A 20,766-nucleotide genomic window follows, 5' to 3' on the forward strand; every position below is an offset into this window, starting at 1 on the left:
CCAATTTCCTACCGACAGCTGGAGGCCAGCAGTGAAATCCTGGTGCAAAAGTTCACTTAAAATCAGCAGGAACAGATAAGCTTTCAAAATACAGAAAATTATGAAAACAGATCTAAGCAATGAGTTTTCRAAAGAAGAAAATTATTACTTTTTGAGTTTAGTAAAAAATCAGTAGCAAGTCTTTCACACAAAGATAACGTTCAAGTACATCAYCTTCATATCAAAAGGCAGTTTCAGGATCCACAGCCTACTATTTTATAAAAATTTGTTTCAAAATTTTTGTTTAAAGGAGGAAAAAGGCATTTCACACTTTGGAACAGGGAAACGAAGCTGCTCAAAACTGCAAATGTTTGCTTTGAATATGTTACACATTAAGCAAAATGGTTATTTTTTCTTCCAGATACTCAGAATTTGTTATTCTGAAAAGGAAAGAAATTAAACTCAACATGATCTATGATTTGAACACATGCCAAAGAAAGGGTATGAGAAAACTAGAAAGGGAAAGAAGCCAAAAATAAATACGTTTACAGTAATACATTCCAGGTTAATTAGCACCAATAATTCTTACTGAGTTTTCAGCTAGTGCACCAGAAGATAACATCTACAGTTTAATTTTTGAACTGGTTTATACTCTAATTTTATACAGATTTTCTTTCACTGTTCCTTTCCTCCTTTTCTCCCACTTCTTCTCTAGTGGCTACAGAGCTGGAGCCAAAACAAAGGCTGACCTACAGAGGGAAAGCAAAACCTCTTAATTAGAGCATGATTTAACCTCTCAAGATTTCACAAAGAGATAAAATTCAGATTCCAAAAACCTTTTTTAGTCCCACAAGAAGAATGACTAGCAGACTAACAGAACGATAACAAATTAAATCTCAGGAGAAGAAATGAATGATTTCAAATATGAATGTTACTTAGTATAGAAGGTTATACAGTATTAAGTAGGACCAAAAATAAAAATGATTCTTCAGACTGTCAATCATACTACAGAATTGTTATCATCAGCTCAGTTAATCAAATCGAAAACATTCAGTTCTTTTCTGGGTACCCTGACATCCACAATAAAACACAGGCTGCTTGGCCACTCTGTCTGGAGGGTATGCACAGAGGTTAGAAAAAGTAAACACACTTTTCGAGCAAAACTGTTTTGAGGATCCTCAGCAAGAGAGGGCAGTAACTCCTATGCGCTTTGCACTAACAGTCAGTACTGCTTCACGGCAAATAGAGGCCATAAGCAGATGGACTGTTAATGAAAACTAGGACGAAAGGCAAGACAGCATGGGAACTGCAGCGCTGCAGAGACGTGCGATCCTCCCTGGCTTTGCACACGTACCCCATCACGGGCTATCGGGGTTCCCCAACGTCAGCCCCCGGCAGCTCCAGAGACGCAGCTCCAGGGGCTTCCACACCAGCCGCTTTCTGCTTCCCACCTGCCCCAACATACTTCTGCGCCACAGGCTGAGAAGTTTTTCCAACAGGCTCCTCAAAACACCRAGTCTTCATCTGTTTCAAAAGACTTAAGCAGCATAATGCTCTTACTCTAGTCTGTTAAACTAGGAGCTACTGTTCTGTTTGCATGTTTGGAGCTAAGGGGTACTGCTACAACGATTGTATTCGTGACCAGATAAAGCCTCTTCCAAAATACCTGAAGCAACAAACATAGTCTGCTTAACGTATTAAATTAAAGAAAGGAAAAAAACAAACAAACAAACAACATATCATTGATCAACAACACAGGCCAAACCAGACAACAGAGTTTTGGCAAGACAGTGCAGCTACAAGTTTCTTTAAATATGCAAAATGATGTTCTACTACCAGAGTTTTCAACTTTTCAGCCTTTTACCAAAGTACAACCAGTCTGGATTACAATGAGAAGTACCAGCTCAAATTCATGAGACTCGTTTTATGCTTGCCCTTAATTCYGTACGATCTGCTTTTCCTGCTTTTCAGACAGGCCACTTCTAGGGGAAGATTTTAACAGTACATGCTTACTTTAGAAAAAAAAGTTTCAATCTGGAAGGGAGGTCATCTGATCAGAAGAAACAACATGCAATTCATAGGAGTTATAGGAAACAAACTGTGTCTTTTTACTGTCTCCAGGCAAGGGGGAAGGGAAGCAAGATATCTAACCACAGTACACTTCAGTAAGCTTCACTACAGAAAACCCTTGCATAATTAGATACAGAAAGTCATTACCATGCCAGGTTTCTACCTCCTCACCTCTCCTGCCGCAGGAGCTCAGAACAACGTAAACTCCCTGGGAGCAGCTAGGCTTTAGGTACGAGTCACTGCAGTTCCAGAGGATTTACAGGTGAACTCAGAGGTCTGCTAATGGTCTAAGAGTATTATGAAATTTAGAGAAGGTTGATTAGTTTTTTGTTTTTAATGTCATTCCCTGACCAGAAACCGGATACATGTGCATTTCATATGGTGGAACAAAGATTTTAAAGCTCCTCTCATCTGTACTATCTAAAAATAGTATCTTAGGAGCAGAAATTAGGAACCTCTGATAGCAAATTCCCTCAAAGACATATGGCCGCTGTACCAGAGTCACAGCAGGCATGGATGTGATCTCTCAAGGTAAAAATCAAGCTTTTCATTTTCCAGTTCACCTGAGCAGCATTTGAAGTTTACTCCATATCAACCAAGTATCTATTACTCCCCCTCTGGGAGCTGCAYGTTACATCTAAGCAATCAGACACAGAAGATGTGCTGAGCATTTCCTTAAGACAACGGAGTTCAAGGAAGTGTCTCCTGTACACTAGTGCAGAGCACACAGAACAGAGCAACTAGTTCACTGTTTGTGTTGTTTTAATCAAAGTCAGTCTTGCAGAAACTTTTAATCTTCAACAGCATTCTGAATTTTAACATTTTATCTATAGACATTTCAACAATATTTGAGAAAGGATCGTAACAGCGTACTTTGTTATATGATGAGAAAACAGTAAAAAAAAATGTGCTAATATTCAGATAGGGAAATCACTTTTCAATTCTCAGCCTACAAATTGAAAATTTCAAAACCAAATTTGCAAAAATGACCTTTAGACTAGAAAAAGAATTAGACTTTAACTATAATTAAGTCTTAATTACTCACGGTCATACTATACGGACTACAGATTCAGACTCAGGCACATCAACAGATAAATTGCTTTTGGTTCTCGTCTGGCCCTAAAAACAGATCACCACATTCAAGCCGCTGTTTCATCATATTGCCAAACCCAGCAAAACCTCTGCCCCAATCTTTTTATTGGCACCAAAACTAGATACAATGGGGAACAGTGCAAAAAGAGCTAACTACACAGAATCACCTGGGAGCTATCAGAGTTTCTGCTTGACACTGACCTCTGTCCATCCAGACCAGCTCCACGCAACTGCTAGAGACAGCCCTGAGCCTAGCAGATGCTGCCTGTGATGTCTTTACCTCGTTCTCCATGAAAAGCGGGCAACTGGAGATCACTGAGCAAACACCCCAGAAGAGTCCTGCATGATCCAGCTCAGCCCTGACTGCAAGAGCACCAAACACCCACCTTCTACCAAACCAGCCGCAAAAAGACTTCCTCATAACTCCAAAGATTTTAAATACATACCCTGTCAACTGTTGCTATTCCCTATGGTAATTTATTTACTATTATCAGCTGAAATTTAGAACACCACAAAAACCATGAAAGTGATCTATTAGCATTTTTGAGGCTGACTAAACAGTCCATAACACTTACCTGTGTAAAAGCACTACAGGCCTTTAGAAAAAAAGTCTTTAGAAGAGAAACCGCTGGACAAAACAGTGTCTTTTTATATTGTTTACTAGACATTATAAAAGATGAGTCATGAAACAGCAAAAGGATTTCACAGTTGCTTTCCAATACAAAATGTGTTCTTTCACGTATTGATACAATACAGGCACCTATGGTAATAGTGCAGTTTTACACCAAAATTAATCTTTATCAAGTGCTCACAGAAAGACAAGTTCCCTCCCTCAGAAAGTTCGCAATTTAACAAGAAAGTAAAGAAGTGAGTGAGGAAGCACTACTGCCACRACAAATCCGGAGGCACTGCAGTAACAGGCACAGGCTCTCTAAGGTAGCTACATTCAGCCACAGACTGCACATTTCCCTCCAAGACATACACAGGTTTGCAGGTACAACCAACCTCAGAAAAAAGSCAAGTCCCTTTTCCCTACTAGTTAAGCATTCACATTTGAGACTTGTAAAACTGCTTAAGTGGCAAAAGGTACATAAACTCACATATTCATAAAATGCATAGAGAACAAAATGTTTTCTACAGTTCATTAAAAGAAGCAGTTTTAACCCTGCAGCTACTTTTAAAAAGGGAGTACATAAYATCTTGCCAGTAACATAACATCTTTTTATGACAAAGAACATCCTTTTCCTTCGCCACGAGACTGCTTCATGATCCTGCTATAACTTAACTGGCAGCTGCATCTGTAAGGCATTCTGAAGAAAAATGACAGGAAATATTACAATTAAACTGTATTAGCCAATACATTTGTTTTCATCTGTACTATCCGATGAATGTTTTGTCAAACTTCTCTATCGCAATCCGTCATTCTGTAATTCAGATACGAAATTTAGATTGGCCCCTACCTTTTCATTCCTTTATCCTAACTGTAGACATTAMTCTCAACACATATGAATCCCTCAGCCTGCTCTAGGCTTCAAGGAAATTTGGCCCCTGTAGTCAAAWTTTTTTTCTACTTAAATGAATGCAGCTGATAGTTACTTTTGCTTTTGAGAAGTTGAAGAAAAATGAGACACCTAATAAAATTTAACCAAAAATAAAATGTTTTATCTGTGTAAAAACTCCAAAGATAAGTAAACTTCATAACAATTAGCCAAAGGTTGCAAAAGTGAACAACTCTGGATAGGGATTTATTGAAATACTACAGGGTAGATTAAAAACACCAGAATACTCAGACCAGAGATTAGCAATCAAAGTTAATATTATTTCATTATAGTAAAATTTGTTCAAAGTTTAAATGCTCTGGAATTCTTTCCCTCCATAAAATAAGACTACAGTAGTCACTGATTTTCTCACTCACTTCTAAACCATTCTCAAGGGAGATTTCCGTGCAGATGAAAATGAAATTTAGACTATTTGCACTCTAGGGAGAAAGTAAAGTATTTCTTCTTTGCGTAATACTTAATGGAATCCTAGGTTTACAGCTTGAGGTCTGTTTACCATATTGATTTAACTCAACACAATTCATCAAATTGATTGTACATTGACCCTGCTTGAGCAGGGAGGGTTGGACTAGATGATCTCCAGAGGTCCCTTCCAACATCAACCATTCTGTGATTCTGTGAAATGCAGGATTTTTTTCAGAATTAACATGCAACCCTGTAAAAGTAGGTTAAAAATAGAAATCTGTTAAAAAAAATAGTTATGACTGTCAGGGAAATATACTACAGAGAGTAACAATCTTTCAAGTGTAAGACACCAGCCTACAGGTAGGGTTCCCAAGCTAGAGATTGAGTATGTCAGGAGAAACATATCAGAAGCCAAGTGATCCCATTTCTCAAAACCAGAAGTTATACAAACAATTATCAGAAGTATTTTAGCCCTGTGATAGGCAAGAGCTCCCAGCCTTTAGGCCCCACTAAGATCCAACGTCAGTAGGAGTCAAGAGATGCCGCTTCCCATGAAAAACACCTASAAGAGCTGCCACCTCGAACTACCTGATGTGCATGACCTCCCCACAACCACATATGCTCCACAGATCAACTCCTGCACCACCAGGCAACCTCGACAGTCTGAGTTTTCCCTCTCTAATAACCATGTAGCAGATAGCACAGGTTTGAGGCATTGCACTGAGGTTATTTTTGGATGGCACTGAAGATGAAGGCCGTAGCAGCCCCCAAAGCGTGCAGCAAAGCATTTTCAAATGCACAAAACCACAGATCACTCAGCTGTTATCCCTCRCTAAAGCAGTTGCTGAAGTGCAATGCATTTGAACATACTTTGTTTTGGAAACAAAAAGTGTTTCCTTTTACTTCACTGCTACAGCTTGGCTCCATATTCAGAGTAATAAACAATCTACAGGACTACCACATCACAACATAAAGCACTCATGTAAGTGGTGCAAGTTTGGGTTTCTTCATCCCAATGCACACAGCAGTCACAGGAGAAAAAATCATCCCACAATACAGCTTGCTCTCAATTTCTCACTGGTAAGAATCAAGATTAAAGTTTGCAAAACAAGCTGCTGTGTCAAAAGATTTTTGTTTGCCTGCTTTGCTTCCCTCCCTTCTTCCCCTCAGTGATTTATAGGCTTCCTTACAATACAAGGTCAATCTGAAAACTGTAAAGCCTTTTGAGAAAGGGGAATTGTCATCTCAAGTCTAAATAYACCATACTACCGTAAAAAAACCCAACAAATTTGTATTTAAATGCAAAAATCCACAGAAACCACAAAAAGGCTGTGTTTATTTACAGCATATACAATAGCTATTACCACTACCACGCTGCCACGTTCTTTCTTTACAACATATTTAGACTAAAGACGTTCATGGCAAGCACRGAATCCTAAACAGCAACTGAATGTGCTGTCAGAAGAACAAAAATGCAAATATTTGCAAAAATTCAAGAAATTCCGCATTGTTCTTACATAAACKTTCCAGTCACTTTTCTAAGCAATATGCAGTAATATATTTCTGTTTCCATGGCCACTAAATATACATATAGAGATGTTCTCTATTAACATGCACTGTTGCACAGTGTCACTTTCAAAATGCAGGCAGATGCTTTAAATATTTTTCTAAGAGTCCCGTATACTAAACATTTTTTTGGATGAAAAACACCCAAGCTTCTCAACTAAAAACACGCTGCCAATAGTAGCCCAGAGCAAGATTTTACAACCAAATTATAAAACCCCTAAATCTCAGGTTTTATAATACCATCAGTGACACAACTTTATATGTAGCAASGAGACAGGCGCCGCTATAATGTTAACAGCCAGTGCGTAAACATTAATTGAGCCTCAGGGTGCCAGGGGGAAATCCCAGAAGGGTCCCTACAGCACTTTTTGGTAGTTGCAGTTAAGACTTCTTTAGCTTAATTACTTACATAGGGCAMAAATGGTAAAATGGTTAGCCAGGCAGCAAGACAATTAATTTCATTAAAAGCCTAATTCTGTCCCCTTTTAAAGCTTTTTTTTAATAGTTTCTGAAATTCATTAATACATTATATTTTAAACAGGAACTCCGCAAAGTGAGTTTGCCATTTAGCTATTAGCAAAATAAACTTAAATGCTTCTGAAGCATTAGTAAGTCTGCAAAACACAGATCATTATCATCCTTTTCTTTGAGATTAAATAAGCAGACATCTCAAATACTGGCTCCTAACTGAACTAGCAAACTTCATCTTAGAAATCAGTCAGGTACAATAGATTTAGTAAGATATCCAATAATACATTGGCTTCAAAGTCTCAAATCACATTTCAACAGCTTCATTCACAACAATTTTAACAAATATATTCAGTTATTTCCTTGCCTTCTAACAGTCTCAGTGCTTCTATAACAAGACAATACTGTCTTTCATTCTGAGCCACAGCTTTCCTCCTCATCTATAGGCTCAATTCCTGTTGATGCCATTTAATAGATGTTAAAAAAAAAAAAAAAGAGAGAGAGAGATTAACTTTGAATTTTGAAAAGAAGCCAACAGACAGACACAAAATGTTCACTTTGCAAACTTGCAAACAGYGCAAATAGAATTGCTTCTCAAATCTATAGGAAGAAAGGAGGCGTACACTGGTAAAATGATCCCACACAAACTTTAATAAAACTGATGCAACCACTTACTAAGGAAGCTAGTGAAATGAATAAGTCATTTCTACATTTTAAAAAGATACTAAGTCAATGTTCAATGTCAAATCCTAAAAAAAAAAAAAAAAAAAAAAAAAAAAAAAAAAAAAAAAAAAAAAAAAAAAAAAAAAGCAAGTTCTGTGACAAAAGAATTGCACATTATTTTTTAAACACAACATGTAAAAAAAAACTACAGAAAAATATATTTTTAAAAAGAATCTGTGTATCTATCAGGAGGTTATTTATTATAAAATAGCCATTGTTATTATGACAGTATACACATTAAGAGTAATTAAAATGTTGAGGCTACTGCCAAACCATCAAAAGGAATTAGAAAAAAATGCATATTCTAATGAACTACACTTTTTTGTAAGCTATTCAGGAGATGACTGTAGATGCCACTATCTCTCCATGTATCCGCTCTCAGTCAGCTAGAATGGACTTAAAAACAAAACAAAACAAACTTACTTTAAAAACTAACTTCATTGATTTAGTATTTTTCTCTGCAGTTACATTTAACAACCTGACTTAGAAGTACTCCCAATTTTCCAGAACTTCTTACACACACACACACGCAAAAAAAAAAAATCTTCAAAAAACTATGGCTAATGTATTCTTTTCAAAGGAGAGAACTTTGACCATCTTATCTGAAAATCAGCTTAGGCTCTGCTTACTTCACGTCTGAATTCTAGGAACGAGGGTCAGGCTGGCAGATGATAACATGATGTATGTGCATTTGCAGCCATTCTGAAACGGCTGCATAAGGACATTTGATCAAAAGCATATCCACATCATCTCTACCCTCTCGCTCTTTTAAGCTGAAGAGTAATTCCTCATCTTACCCTTCTGTTGCCCTCTCCACTCTGACTAAAGGACACTAACCAGATGACTAAAGCACCAAATAAAAGCAATTCAGCATTGTATTTCACACCATTGATATAAGCTACCAATACGAGTTGCATCTCAAAACACAGACAYCCTACAACCCAAGATTTAGCCTGCCACTTTTCACTGCCACATCACAAATGGCAGCTTTCAGTTATCCTTGGATCACTCCGGCCTTTTTTCACCCCCACTTCAATCTTCTTAATTAACAGCCTTCCTGTTGATAGCTGAACTTTGACATTGTTCCTTAAGTGAAAAGTTTTGCTTTTTGTATCATCACATTTAATCCTATTCCCATTACTTCAGATCTTCTAATCCATTTTTCCCCCMCACACACAAAATCCTACTACTCCTCTGTATTAACTAATACCATGTTGTCAATTCATATCATAAGTAACTTGCATTAGCAAACTTTTTTCTGTGACCAATTGCAAAGACTATTTAAGAATTTTTTTTAAAAAACCACATATACATACTGCCTAATTAGGCAGTGATAACAATCAGTCTAGACATTAAAGGAAAAATAAAACCCACAAAAAAAAAAGAAATGGTACATTTGTAAAGTGTTTTTTCTACTGTATCTTCTTAGACTTCTGTTTAGGGCTACAAAATACACTATTTTAAATTACTATATTTCCAGCATTCTGAAACAAAAATGACAGAATTTTCAAACGACAAATGTCAAATGACTGAAAAAATAAATATAATATATAAAATTGAAAATTAATAAACAAAAGCTGTACCTGCTTTTCCTTTCAATGAGAATAGCCATATAAGAAGCTGGTAAAGCAGCACCAAAGCCAGGAGACCAAAAGTAGAATTTCCCAAGCAGCTTCCTGAAAATGTAATTTATACATGTATTACATGCAAAGCAACAGAGCAACTGACATACAACACAGGCATAATTTTATGATAAACAGAACAGACTATTTACCATTAATATTAATTATATCCCTTCACATTTACCTATCCTTCCAAATAAATGCTAATCATGGCATATTTTTACAGTTCGGTAGTTCTCAGAGGAGTTTCCCAGGTGCTTCATGAACATTACAGACCTGAAATACTTCACTAGCATACCCCTTTCATTTAAGGTATTATTTTAAAGACAGCAGTACTTCCCAGAGATGTTTCTGAAAAGTTGTAGACATTAATTATAGAAAAATCTTCTAAAWACTTGTAGTTGTTACTTGCCGAAATACATGTGCGGGAAGATGCAATTTTGTGGAATGTAATAAAATCAATTGAGYTAGAAATCAAATCAAACTATTATAATATACATTTTGCTCTGAAAGCAGATAGAGCAACTGATACTAGAAAGGCTAAGTCACTCATTTACAATAAGCCAGGCAATCAATCTGTGCCTTGTTGCTAGAACCAACAAGGAAATCTCAGTTCTGCTAAGGTCAGTTGAAAAAAAAAAAAGCTCATTTTTTGCAGTAAGATCAGAGTTTCACTTAAGAGTCCACACAATTTCAACTATCAAAATTATCCCAATTTTTTAAAATATTGAAAAAGTTACACAAATAATGACTATGTAAACAAAAATATTTGTATGAATTGGCCACGCTGGAAGCAAGACAGACAAAATTCACGTCAGCCAGACAATGGTRCCAGTCATACTGGATTTGTTCAGAACACCTGCACCTTCAAATTAATTCAAATTAGAACTTCAAGTACACTTATGCTGCTCAACCAATAGACACTATCAGTTGAGCAGCAAACAGTGTCACTAGGGAGTCTATCCCCTGAAAAAAAAAAAAAAAAAAAAAAAAAAAAAAAAAAAAAAAAAGCAAACAACATAAAACAAACAAAATGCCAAACATAAAGGGTAGGAAAAGGAAGCCTTCTTAAATGACAATTCATGTTGAGAGCATAAAAAAAATGAACTAAGATAATTAATGAACACCATCTGGATTAGCCTACTTTTACCCTCCCTATACAAGGCGTAATTAGCTTTATTCCACACTCCTCCTGCAAAAATAACATCACTAGTGAGCAATGCCAGCTTATGTTCGTGAGTGAAAAGAGAGCCAGTGTATCAGCACCAAGTGATGTAATGGCAATTATACACACTGCTCATTCCCACGGCTGCAAAAGGATAATTTCTCAGGATGACAATGCCAAATGCTGAAGGAGCTAAAGTTCATTATTAGGACTCGCTTGGAAAGCAATTACTGTATGAAGTTTCAGAGAAGCCATTTTAAACTTCCTAATAAGTATGAACACATCTCACTAGACACACCTGTTAAATAACATAACAAATGTCTTCTCTGTGGGAAAGAAATAGGAATTTGATTTTTTGCATCGTTTTGAATCCCTCTACTAAGGCTTACGTGTTTAATTTGATAAGATTTCAGAAAAAAAACAGTAAATATTTTACAGTATATGAAAATTAACATATCCAATAAGTAAGTGAAAAACATTTAAACTTTTGCTAGAATAAATGAAAATGTTTTTTGTTACTTACATGGTTATTATTACTCTATGGTTAGAAGCTGGAATGAGGAATACAAATTCACTTTCAGATTACGTGCCTAACTCTTCACTGTACAATAGTGGTTGATACGCAAGTCTGAATTTAATTATGCAAGCTGGTGTCAACCTCTACGTGGACAAACTGCACTAGTTTAGCAGCTAGACTAACAGAATCATGTCTTCATGAGGTTTTGCACTTGTTTAATAAAACCAAAAACCTAAAAACCACAACTTTTTATTTAACRGAGCTTGTCAACACAGGAGCCTAGCACTTCTGTCCGAAGCCCAGACAGATGCAGTCTTCTGGATCTCACGAGTGGAAGAGATTACAACCCCCAGCTGGCCTGTCACACATCCTTAACAGAGATTATCACCCCCACTCGGCTGCCAGCAGAGCAGTCTGTGTACAACCCCTAATTCACTTGAAGCAAAAATAAAAATCAGCCAAGTCAGCTCAAGCAGTTTAAACCGTTGGTCCCCATTAACATGACTATTTTCGCCTAAAGGAAATCAGGAAAAGCTGATACAAACCACTTGCAGGAGAGCAAAGACAAGTAACTGTAATGGTAACCCCTTCCAGAATGAGAACATCCATCCACAGCCCAAGTCATTACTGCAATTGGATTTAGATTCTTTTGAAATTTTACCCACGTATGAAATGGAGAGAACATTAAACAATTCTTGAAATTACTTAAATTGCAGTTTCTTGCCTAAAATATTACATCCTGGAAAACGTTTGCAGCTGTTTCAATTCTGGTGGGCTTTCCTAGTGGAAAGCAAACAAATACTACAAAAGCATCAAAAAGACATGTTAGCACAAGCCAGACCTTTCACTGTCAATTAAATTCCATACTTATTGTCTAAAGTCTGAATTAAGACCTCACRTACAAAAGCAACCAGAAAACCTCTTTCATTAATTCTTAGAAGACTAAAATGTRCTTTCTATGGAACACCTCATTAGATATTGACTGATGACCTACTCTGATTTTGGAAAAGGTGTGAACAGCTGAAGTGGCCGCTTTATCTAGGAGACTCTTTTTGCCTATCAATAGATCTCCTCCTTGGTGCTACAGGAGAAGCAAATAGGCAACTGCTTCTCTACTCAGCAACTGTGAGGGTAAAGGGTTACACTATCCAGCCAAGAACACTCGACTATGCTGCTTTGGCCTTGAATCCCAGACGGGTAAGATTAGCCAAGTGCATGAGGCTTGTCAGACAGCTTTGCTTCTGARTTACTGCTGCTCTTGCTTTCTGGAAACTCTCCTGCCCAGAGGACAAAGCATGCAAGAAACTCTCCACCAGCCCGAAGCCCTGAGCAGGCYAGAACTCCACAGAACATATATACATCTGCATACAAGGACTTGGACTGAGATGGTCTTATCCATAACAGCCAGAATATACTTCCAGCTAAAGAAGTTGCAAGAAGTTGCAGCATACATCATCAGATCACATAAGTCTATTAGATATAACCTCTCGATATTATGTAGAATCAGCTCCAGAGGATCTAGATGTCCACAGTCTCAAAGCATCACTTCACACAGTTACAACCTCATTTCAAAAATACTCAGGCCACAGTCATGTGAAACACGATAGCATTAGTGCTATTTCTTCAATGGATTAAAACATGTGACACCAAATAGCAGTCTGGACTGGAAAACGAGATAGTTACATCTGCTGTCAGGAGCTACTGAAAGAAGTCAGAAATCTCTAACACTGCATCACATAGCAATTGATTCAAGGAATCMTACAATTCCCTCCCTCAACTACAAAGTGGCTGCAGGAGGAAAAAAAAGTAGCAAAATCTCATATGCATGTCTTTCAATCCCATCCTGTCACCCACAGAGCAGTGGACGATGGAAAGAAGTTTAGCTCAAGCTGCGAGGCAGTGTAGACACTGAGCACATTCCAAGTGAAGGGCTTCTCAATTTTATGAGCTCTGAAGCAGCTCTTAAAGAATAAATATAAAGCGTACAGTAACAACATGTAAACATATCATGCATTTTTACAGTTTATAAAACATTTTATGGCTTGTTCTCAGTTTCTTTTCAATAATGCTCTTTGACCACATTTAAGTACTAAACTGACTTCTTCAAAAAACTTACCCACAATGGCTCTCAAACATCTTTCTGATTAACAGTAGCTAATTTAAAGCCCACCATTGTGTATCAATAGAACAGTTCTTTTTCTCAACATGCATTTGTTTGCACTTTCCAGTATCAAATTTAGTAATCCACTTTAGTTGCCAGATCTTTCTGAAATGGCTGACAGTCAGTTTTAGATTTTAACATCCTGAATAATCTCATACAAGCAAATATTACACTATTCTTCATTCATTTTCCAGATTTTTTAGGATTCTGCAGAACAAAGGGCATAGCAGGAACACTACCGGCAACCTCTTTCTATTACAAAAGCTGATTATATATTCATCTTTTTGTTTCACATATTTTATCCAGTTATTAATGATTTACTAATTCCTGGAAGTTAAGCGATCTTGTCAAAAGCCATGTGGGAATCTACATGCAACATACCAACCAGATCAGCCAGTTATATACTTATCCTTCAGAGAACACCAGTAAATTTGGGAGGTGTGACTTTCTTAATAATCATGTTATCCATTGTTTGTTTGTCTGAAACATCACTTATTGATTCTTACATATCATATTCACTAGTCACTGAGGCCCTGAATTTTATTCTCATCAGAAAAGCTCCAAAATAGTCCTTCCTTATGTTTGGATTTTCATATATTACAACTATAAGTATAAGCCTTCCTAAACACTTTCTTCTTTTATCTTTGTTAGTGACTTCAGTTCATCAGAGCTGTTCATCTCCCCAGACAACAGGCTGACATCTTTTTGTTTGCAAATCCTGCAACTGCACGGGACAGGGAGTCTGCAGAGATGCTACCAGCAGAGATTCTGCTGGAAACAAGAACTCCTCACAGAGGTCACTYTGCAACAGAGAAATCACGTACGGCTCTCAAGAGGCTGGTTTCCTACACCGCTGCATGGTTGTAAGAACAGCAGTTCAAGCCTTCRGATGTGTCCAAATACGCAGTATCCAACCTCCTCCTTCCCATAATTAGGGGAATGAAGAAGTACAAAACTACAGGGCTTATCAGCACCACAACCATCTTTCAATTCCCCATCAGTTCTTCATTTCTGAAGCTAAGCCAGCTGTTCTGCTTAATACTGATGCCAATGGGCCCTCACACACAGCATACTGACACATGACACTCACTGGCCCAAGCACTGACACACAGCTGCTTGTCATATTAAATTGTTAGCGTTGCCCTTTGCATAGTTTTGGTCTGGATCAATCCCAGTAACGCTTCAGTGTGACTCGGAAGAGCACATGGGCTAGGTACCGTTCCCATGACTTAGTCTGCATTTGGCCAGGCTGATTTGGAGGTCAAGAGAACTTAAGACAGCTCTGCTCCATACAGGTAAAAACCATGCCACACCAGTTGGCTGCCAGGTCAGAGAACGGCAGAAATAAGGCATACTCACAGATCTGCTGTATAGCTAGTAACTTCCATTAACGGAACAGCTGAAAACAATAAAACTTAAAACCAGCCCAGCTAAATTTAGAGGGTAACATCTAAGTACAGCACTGAAAGGCAGGCATTGGAGTTTTASAGGCAACTGCATGGCAGAACAAGGAAGACCACTGTATAGCTCAGAAGAGCAAAGATAAGATCAGTATGAATAAAATTTAGGTTGCTTGAAAAATTCAAATTCCCTAGAGTTGGTTACTTAACTTTAAAAATTCACTTCGAACTTCAAAAAAAATTGATTTTAAAAAGCTATCCACGTCTTCTCAGCTATCTCCTCTTTCTCAGCCTTCTCTCTCACCTTTARGAGCACTTGAAGCAAAGTTTAGAGGCCTCATTGCAGATGTAGAAGTAGGGCATAATAATCTGTTTGATTAACTTTTTAAAGGGACTGCTGAGTTTGCTGTCAGATAACTTTCAAAAATTCATAGCTACTGTAGACTCTATATGTCTATGCATAACATCCCTTAGAATAAGTGTAACTCACTTCACTCTTAAAATATTGTGTAATTCAGACCTAGGACATTATCAAGTTCATAAACAGGAAAGAAGTTTCATCTTCAACTATCTTAATAAATACTTGCAACATAAACCAGAAGCAGCTCTGAATACAGAAGTGCCATTTACACTCATTTTTTAGAACAAGACTGTATATGGGGGGAAAAAAAGCGTTTTAAACTAGAAACATGCAAGTTAGAAGAAAAGCAACTGGCCGTTGATAACTACTCCAAAATAATGACTCTGATAAATAGAGATATTTGGGGCTAGGGAAAGAGGAAACTGAACCACACATAAAACTATCTGAACAAACTACTGCAAAAGACAACAAATTGCATTTAAGTCATTCACTTTGTGGGCAGAGTATGTTATTTCAAGATAAAGTCATCTTTCAATAAGAGAGAGAGGGTATTCTCATCATAACAACTACAAACATGTGCCATTATAAAGGCTTAAATTAAAACAATCACTTTCTACCAGCCCACCAGGAAACCCCAGGAGCTATACTGGGATTTCCTTCATTTATGACCACAATTAAGAAAAGTATAAACTCAGAAGGCTATATTAAATTTAGGATAATTAAAACTCATCACAGCCCCTGCATCCAGAAATGAGACAATAAATTAATTAAATTAAATCAATTTACATCAATTCTTTCCAGAAGAGAAAGATCAGGTCTCCTTAGGTACTCGCCAGCATATATTTGCACTTCCTGCTAATATATTTTTTGAATCAGGAAAAAGGAGAAAAGGAAGCAAAGTGAATACACTGACTTGTTTACTAACTTAAAAGATTTAACAAAAGGAGAAAATAAAAGAACGTGCATATTAAATGGTAAGCCCAGAAMGCAAAATGATGGCACAGTTATTACTTATCTTACTCCTATTCATTGTAAACATGCCCATTTTCAAGAAGAAAATATTATATAAATTAAAAAGTTACATTAAAAATCAGCTTTCCTATCACATTTAATTTTTTATGACAGTATACCAACCTTAGAATGCAAAAGCAAGCAATATACAAGGTCCCATTTGCTGTCAGAAAGGAAGTTGATTGCAAGATCTCAGGTAGCAGTTTGTGCAAATAATAGTCAAGTTTTCGTTTCCTGAGAATAGCTGCAATCTGAGGGAGGAGGGAAGAAAAAGGAGGGGACAAACTTTAATTCCATTAGTGGTTTTTTTGCACATTGTAAAGAAAAAAAAAGGAAAAGGAGTCATGCCCATTTAAGCAGTAAATCAAAGCCTCCTAAATATATTGTTTTTATGAATGATGTTACAAAGATTTCCTTTGAACTTGTTCCAGCTGTTGCAATATTAATACCAGGAAATGTACTGGACAATCCTAAATTGAAAGTATAGGAGGAATATTATAACCTTGTTACCACTGGCTGTAATAATACAGAATGTTATCTACTAGATATAAGAACATTACRATATGATAAATTTACATAGTATTTTGTTTTCCAGGCAACTGGACTATCTCATAACAAAGGTCAGAATACAYTAGGTAATCCAATTACTGGTCTCAGTGCCTACAAAATGATGAAGTTTTTCTAAAAACTTTCTAYTCCAATTAACTGACTGCAAGTCCTCTATAAAAAGTCACCATTCACTGAAGAAAAGCATATTCCGACACATTTTACAGAATGATATGTCATCTCTACAAAAATCCTGTAACAGGAAACAGGTAAGACCTAAAATAGGAGTGTCTTTTTTGGTTAGTTTAATGTTTGTTCTGTGTTTCATAAAGAAAAGTTACATAATGACTGAAATCCTGCAGTTTCTCAAAATCTTTTTTGYCCACACAAATTCTGTAACTACCTAATAAAGACGTGTAGAGATAAAGAAGTCAGAGTCTTCCCAGAGACGCACAGGGATAAGACAAGAGACAACACAGACAAGTTCAAATATGAGAAATTTTATCAGACAGAAAGAAGAAAAATTTTCAATTCAGGATGGTTGAACCCTGGAAGAGGTTGCTCAAAGACGTGGTGGAATCTCCATCACTGGAGATACTCAAAGCTCAGCTGGACAAGACTCCAAGCAACCTCCTCCAAAAGGCTCTGTCTTGAGCAGCAGCTGGGGACCACATGGCCTCCAGAGGTCCCTCCAACCTCTTATGACTCCATGAAATTAGACTTTGGGTCCACCAGAGAGACTGTTGTTGGTATTGGGGGGAGGGAGAGGAGGGTTGTTTGTTTTTTAATAGCAACATRATTTTTATCTGCAGTGATCTCCCATGGGTTCTCAACATTGGCAAGAAGTATAAAGGATGGTTCTAATTATAAGCATTGGCTGAATTTGCAAAGTTCTAAATACGCAGGGCTTCAARCTGTTACTAACAATAGGTGTGCTACACAATCCGTAGTAGTAACACCTCCCAAAGACTCAGTTCCTCGATGCRAAAGTGCGGAGGAGGGAAATGGTCTTCTGAAACTGTTTGCTCAAACTGAATAGCAAGCAGCTGTTTTAGATACAGAGATAGGACAAGGAGTCTGCTACAACTGACTGTAGGTTCTGCCAAAAATAGTATCCAAAAAAAAAATGAAGTTTGAACTAAGGATTAAGGCAAAATGCATGCACGAACAGACTTCTAAAAACTGTTTTACGCATTACTTAATCAAGTGTCAAGACCAGTTAAACCATAATGGATTAGGCAATAATTCAACCCAGAGAATCTTTTTGTCGAAGGAAAGTCTTAATGCAGATCACTAGTTTCTACCTCATCAGTATAAACTGTATGAAGGACATGAACATTTGGGACAGAGKAAGAACTTTTTGTGCTGAGTAAAAGAACACTGCCCTTGCATCCAAAGTATGATGTCTTGCTTTTTCAGACTGAAGCATCTGAAGTATAACAGGAAAAGACTGGCATAAGAATAGATAAAATTATTTGATTTTTAATAGAAATTAACATCAAATCAAAGGTCAAAATTTTATTTCTGTAGCTTTTTCTGAACAGATTTATACTATTACTTTAAATTTCTGCTTTTCCTTCTCTTTACTATTGTACTCACAATTGAAAGACAAAAAAAATCTGGAACAATGACACACAAAGTCTGAAGAAATACTGCTTATGATAAAAGGCAGTTAAGTGTAAGAGATCARTGCATGCCCACCAAGAAAAAAAGAACATCATAATTTTTGAAGTGCTTTATAAACACCAGCTAAATCAAATACTGTCTACAGCTGAATAAGACTGCAGAATACTTTATCTTCTGTGCAGTAGGTTTCCTTTTCTCCCCCACTGTTAATGTTGYGATTACAGGGAACAAATAGTAGAGATACTTCTAGATTCCACCTCATTCTCCCCTTTAGTTCCCCATACTTCAGGGAAGTACTAAAATTGACAATGGCAGGAGAGAAAGATCCTCGAGTCCATCAGCCTACAGCAGCCCCTTATTCCCACTGGATAAACTCTGCCCAGGTGAGTCTGGAGGGCTCTGCGCTGAGGACTCAAGTCTTGCAGCAAGTGCATTGCTCAAGGCTTAGCAGCACACACTGGTAACGGGACAGAAGCAGAGGGCATCAGGACATCCTGGAAAGAGGTCCCTAGCAAGCTATTAATTTCCATGAAGAGAAACTTGACACGTGTAGCAGGAGGTCTGTTCAGTAACCTGTAAGCGCAGTTACCACAGACTCCCTGTAGTCACACAGAGTGAAGCAGTCATCTCACTGAAATTCAGGTCTTAGCTCTCCAACTATAGGAAGAGCATAGGGATACTAGAACTCCTTTATTTAAGGGTAGCAGAACCTTACTATTGTTGATAGGTGTAAAAAATAGTTTTAGGTGTTATTCAGTACAAGAACAAGAGAATCACAATTTTGGTTCAACTCACTGATCCAACAGTTCAGTATCTTGCATCCAAGAATGCCCCAAAGCAGTTCCCTCTCTCCAGTTACTCCTGTCACCCCCTCCAAAACATATTTGCATCATTTTCTTTTTGAGATGGATTAACAGGAACTTCACAAAATAAAAATCTCTAGCACTTACAAATTATTTTGCAATTTCAGCTTCAGTAAGATATGAGTGGAACAGCACAGTGTGTTGGATAATACCCCAAGCATTTGCCCCTATATCAAACCCAGACACAGTCCTGCCTCTCCTCAATCTCATACTGCACCCATGCTGCCTCAGCTCCCCTCCAAATCGAAAGGTTTCTGTTTATAATGGATAGAACCAATACACCCCTCATTCGAAACCATCATTTCATAGGAAAATAAAGGAAAGTACAATCCACTTTCAGTGGAATGAAACACACACTGAAGGCACAGTGTTTCTCCTGCCTATTATTCCTTATGGGAAAGAGAAGGCTGCCCAAAAAACACCTGTAATCAAAGGAGAGGAGACTGCACCACAGCCGAGTGGCTCATRAACTAATTTAATTTGTTCATGACTTCTGGAGCAAGGCTATAGCACCACAGCTTTACCTAGGTCACAGTGAAGAATGCTGTGGCATTTCCTTCGAGTAACATCAGCCACTGGAAATAAATCAGATCTGYTGCCACTTCCTAGTCTGGCTTTCCATAAAGCACAGAGTCACACTTGAAATCTTTTTTTTCCTCAAGGCACCCAATGACCTGGCCTTAGGATATTCAGAAGGACTACACAACTCTCCAGGATAAAGACCGTCATTGACAACTCCACCCCTCAATGGGGCTTACACTAGGCCGATACAATGCAGCTCTGTACAGCAGTCTTTACTTTTTCTGAAAAAAGGATYAGACTGTGGAATGAAGTCTCGCAGATACTAACAGCTACCACAAACCGTGCTGCTTTCCACTCCAGATAGAAGGCACACATCTTCTGCTCCTTATTTACATACATACTACGGAGCACCTGCTAAAACACACACAAAAGTGACAAAACTATCGAAACATAATGCCGCCTTGCACAAACAACTGTCTGGGAAAACACTACAAATGGAATTTAGAAAGCTAATAACCAATACCCACCATATAGCCACTATACTACATAGACTCTATCATGTAAATTTTCACTCTTGTTACTAACGCCTAATGTAGTAGTTACATACTGACAATTTCTCGAGTACATTTGCTTCCTGCAGGTAAAGAATAGCCAGACTTGAAATACTTATAGAACATTAAACATTTATTTAATCGTCAAGAAAAAATTCAAATCTAGCAAGAATTAAGCACCTGTGATGGAGTACAACATTAACTATTTCTTGTAACTTAATTTGTAAGAATTCCAAGATACCAAGTAGTAAAGAAAACCCTGATTGCAAAAGCTAGAAATAGAAGTGACATTTTTCCCTCTAACAATTTAAGTTTTCCTATACTTTGAAGTTTTATGTACTAAAATGACACTTAAATCTAAGCAGTAGCACAATCCACAAATGCAGTATATTGCCTACATAAGCATTAAAAAGAGACTTAAGCACGTTATTCGCAGGCTGACAGCAGAGCTGTTTGCCTGCAGCTCATCCTGCAGTATAACTCCACTTCTCTCTCAAATCCACAAGCCAGCAAGACTCTACAGATAGGATACAAAGCCCAGCTTTGCTACATATTTACA

At 37.4% G+C, this 20,766-nt stretch overlaps 1 protein-coding gene across 1 annotated transcript in view; it reads right to left on the reverse strand.

The window, feature by feature from the left end:
- Positions 1-20,766, reverse strand: part of TMEM135 (transmembrane protein 135) — a 182,483-nt gene that overhangs the window by 151,203 nt on the left and 10,514 nt on the right. Inside the window, exons 3-4 of the mRNA XM_085304361.1 lie at positions 16,223-16,350; positions 9,446-9,538 (exon numbers count right to left, since the gene is read on the reverse strand). Of these exons, the coding sequence (XP_085160487.1) occupies positions 9,446-9,538; positions 16,223-16,350 (221 nt within the window). The remainder of the gene's footprint in view (positions 1-9,445; positions 9,539-16,222; positions 16,351-20,766) is intronic.

Source organism: Rhea americana, unplaced genomic scaffold (genome assembly GCF_003343005.1).
Source record: "Rhea americana isolate MKP2758 unplaced genomic scaffold, rheAme1 scaffold_208, whole genome shotgun sequence".
NCBI classification, from domain to species: Eukaryota; Metazoa; Chordata; class Aves; order Rheiformes; family Rheidae; genus Rhea; species Rhea americana.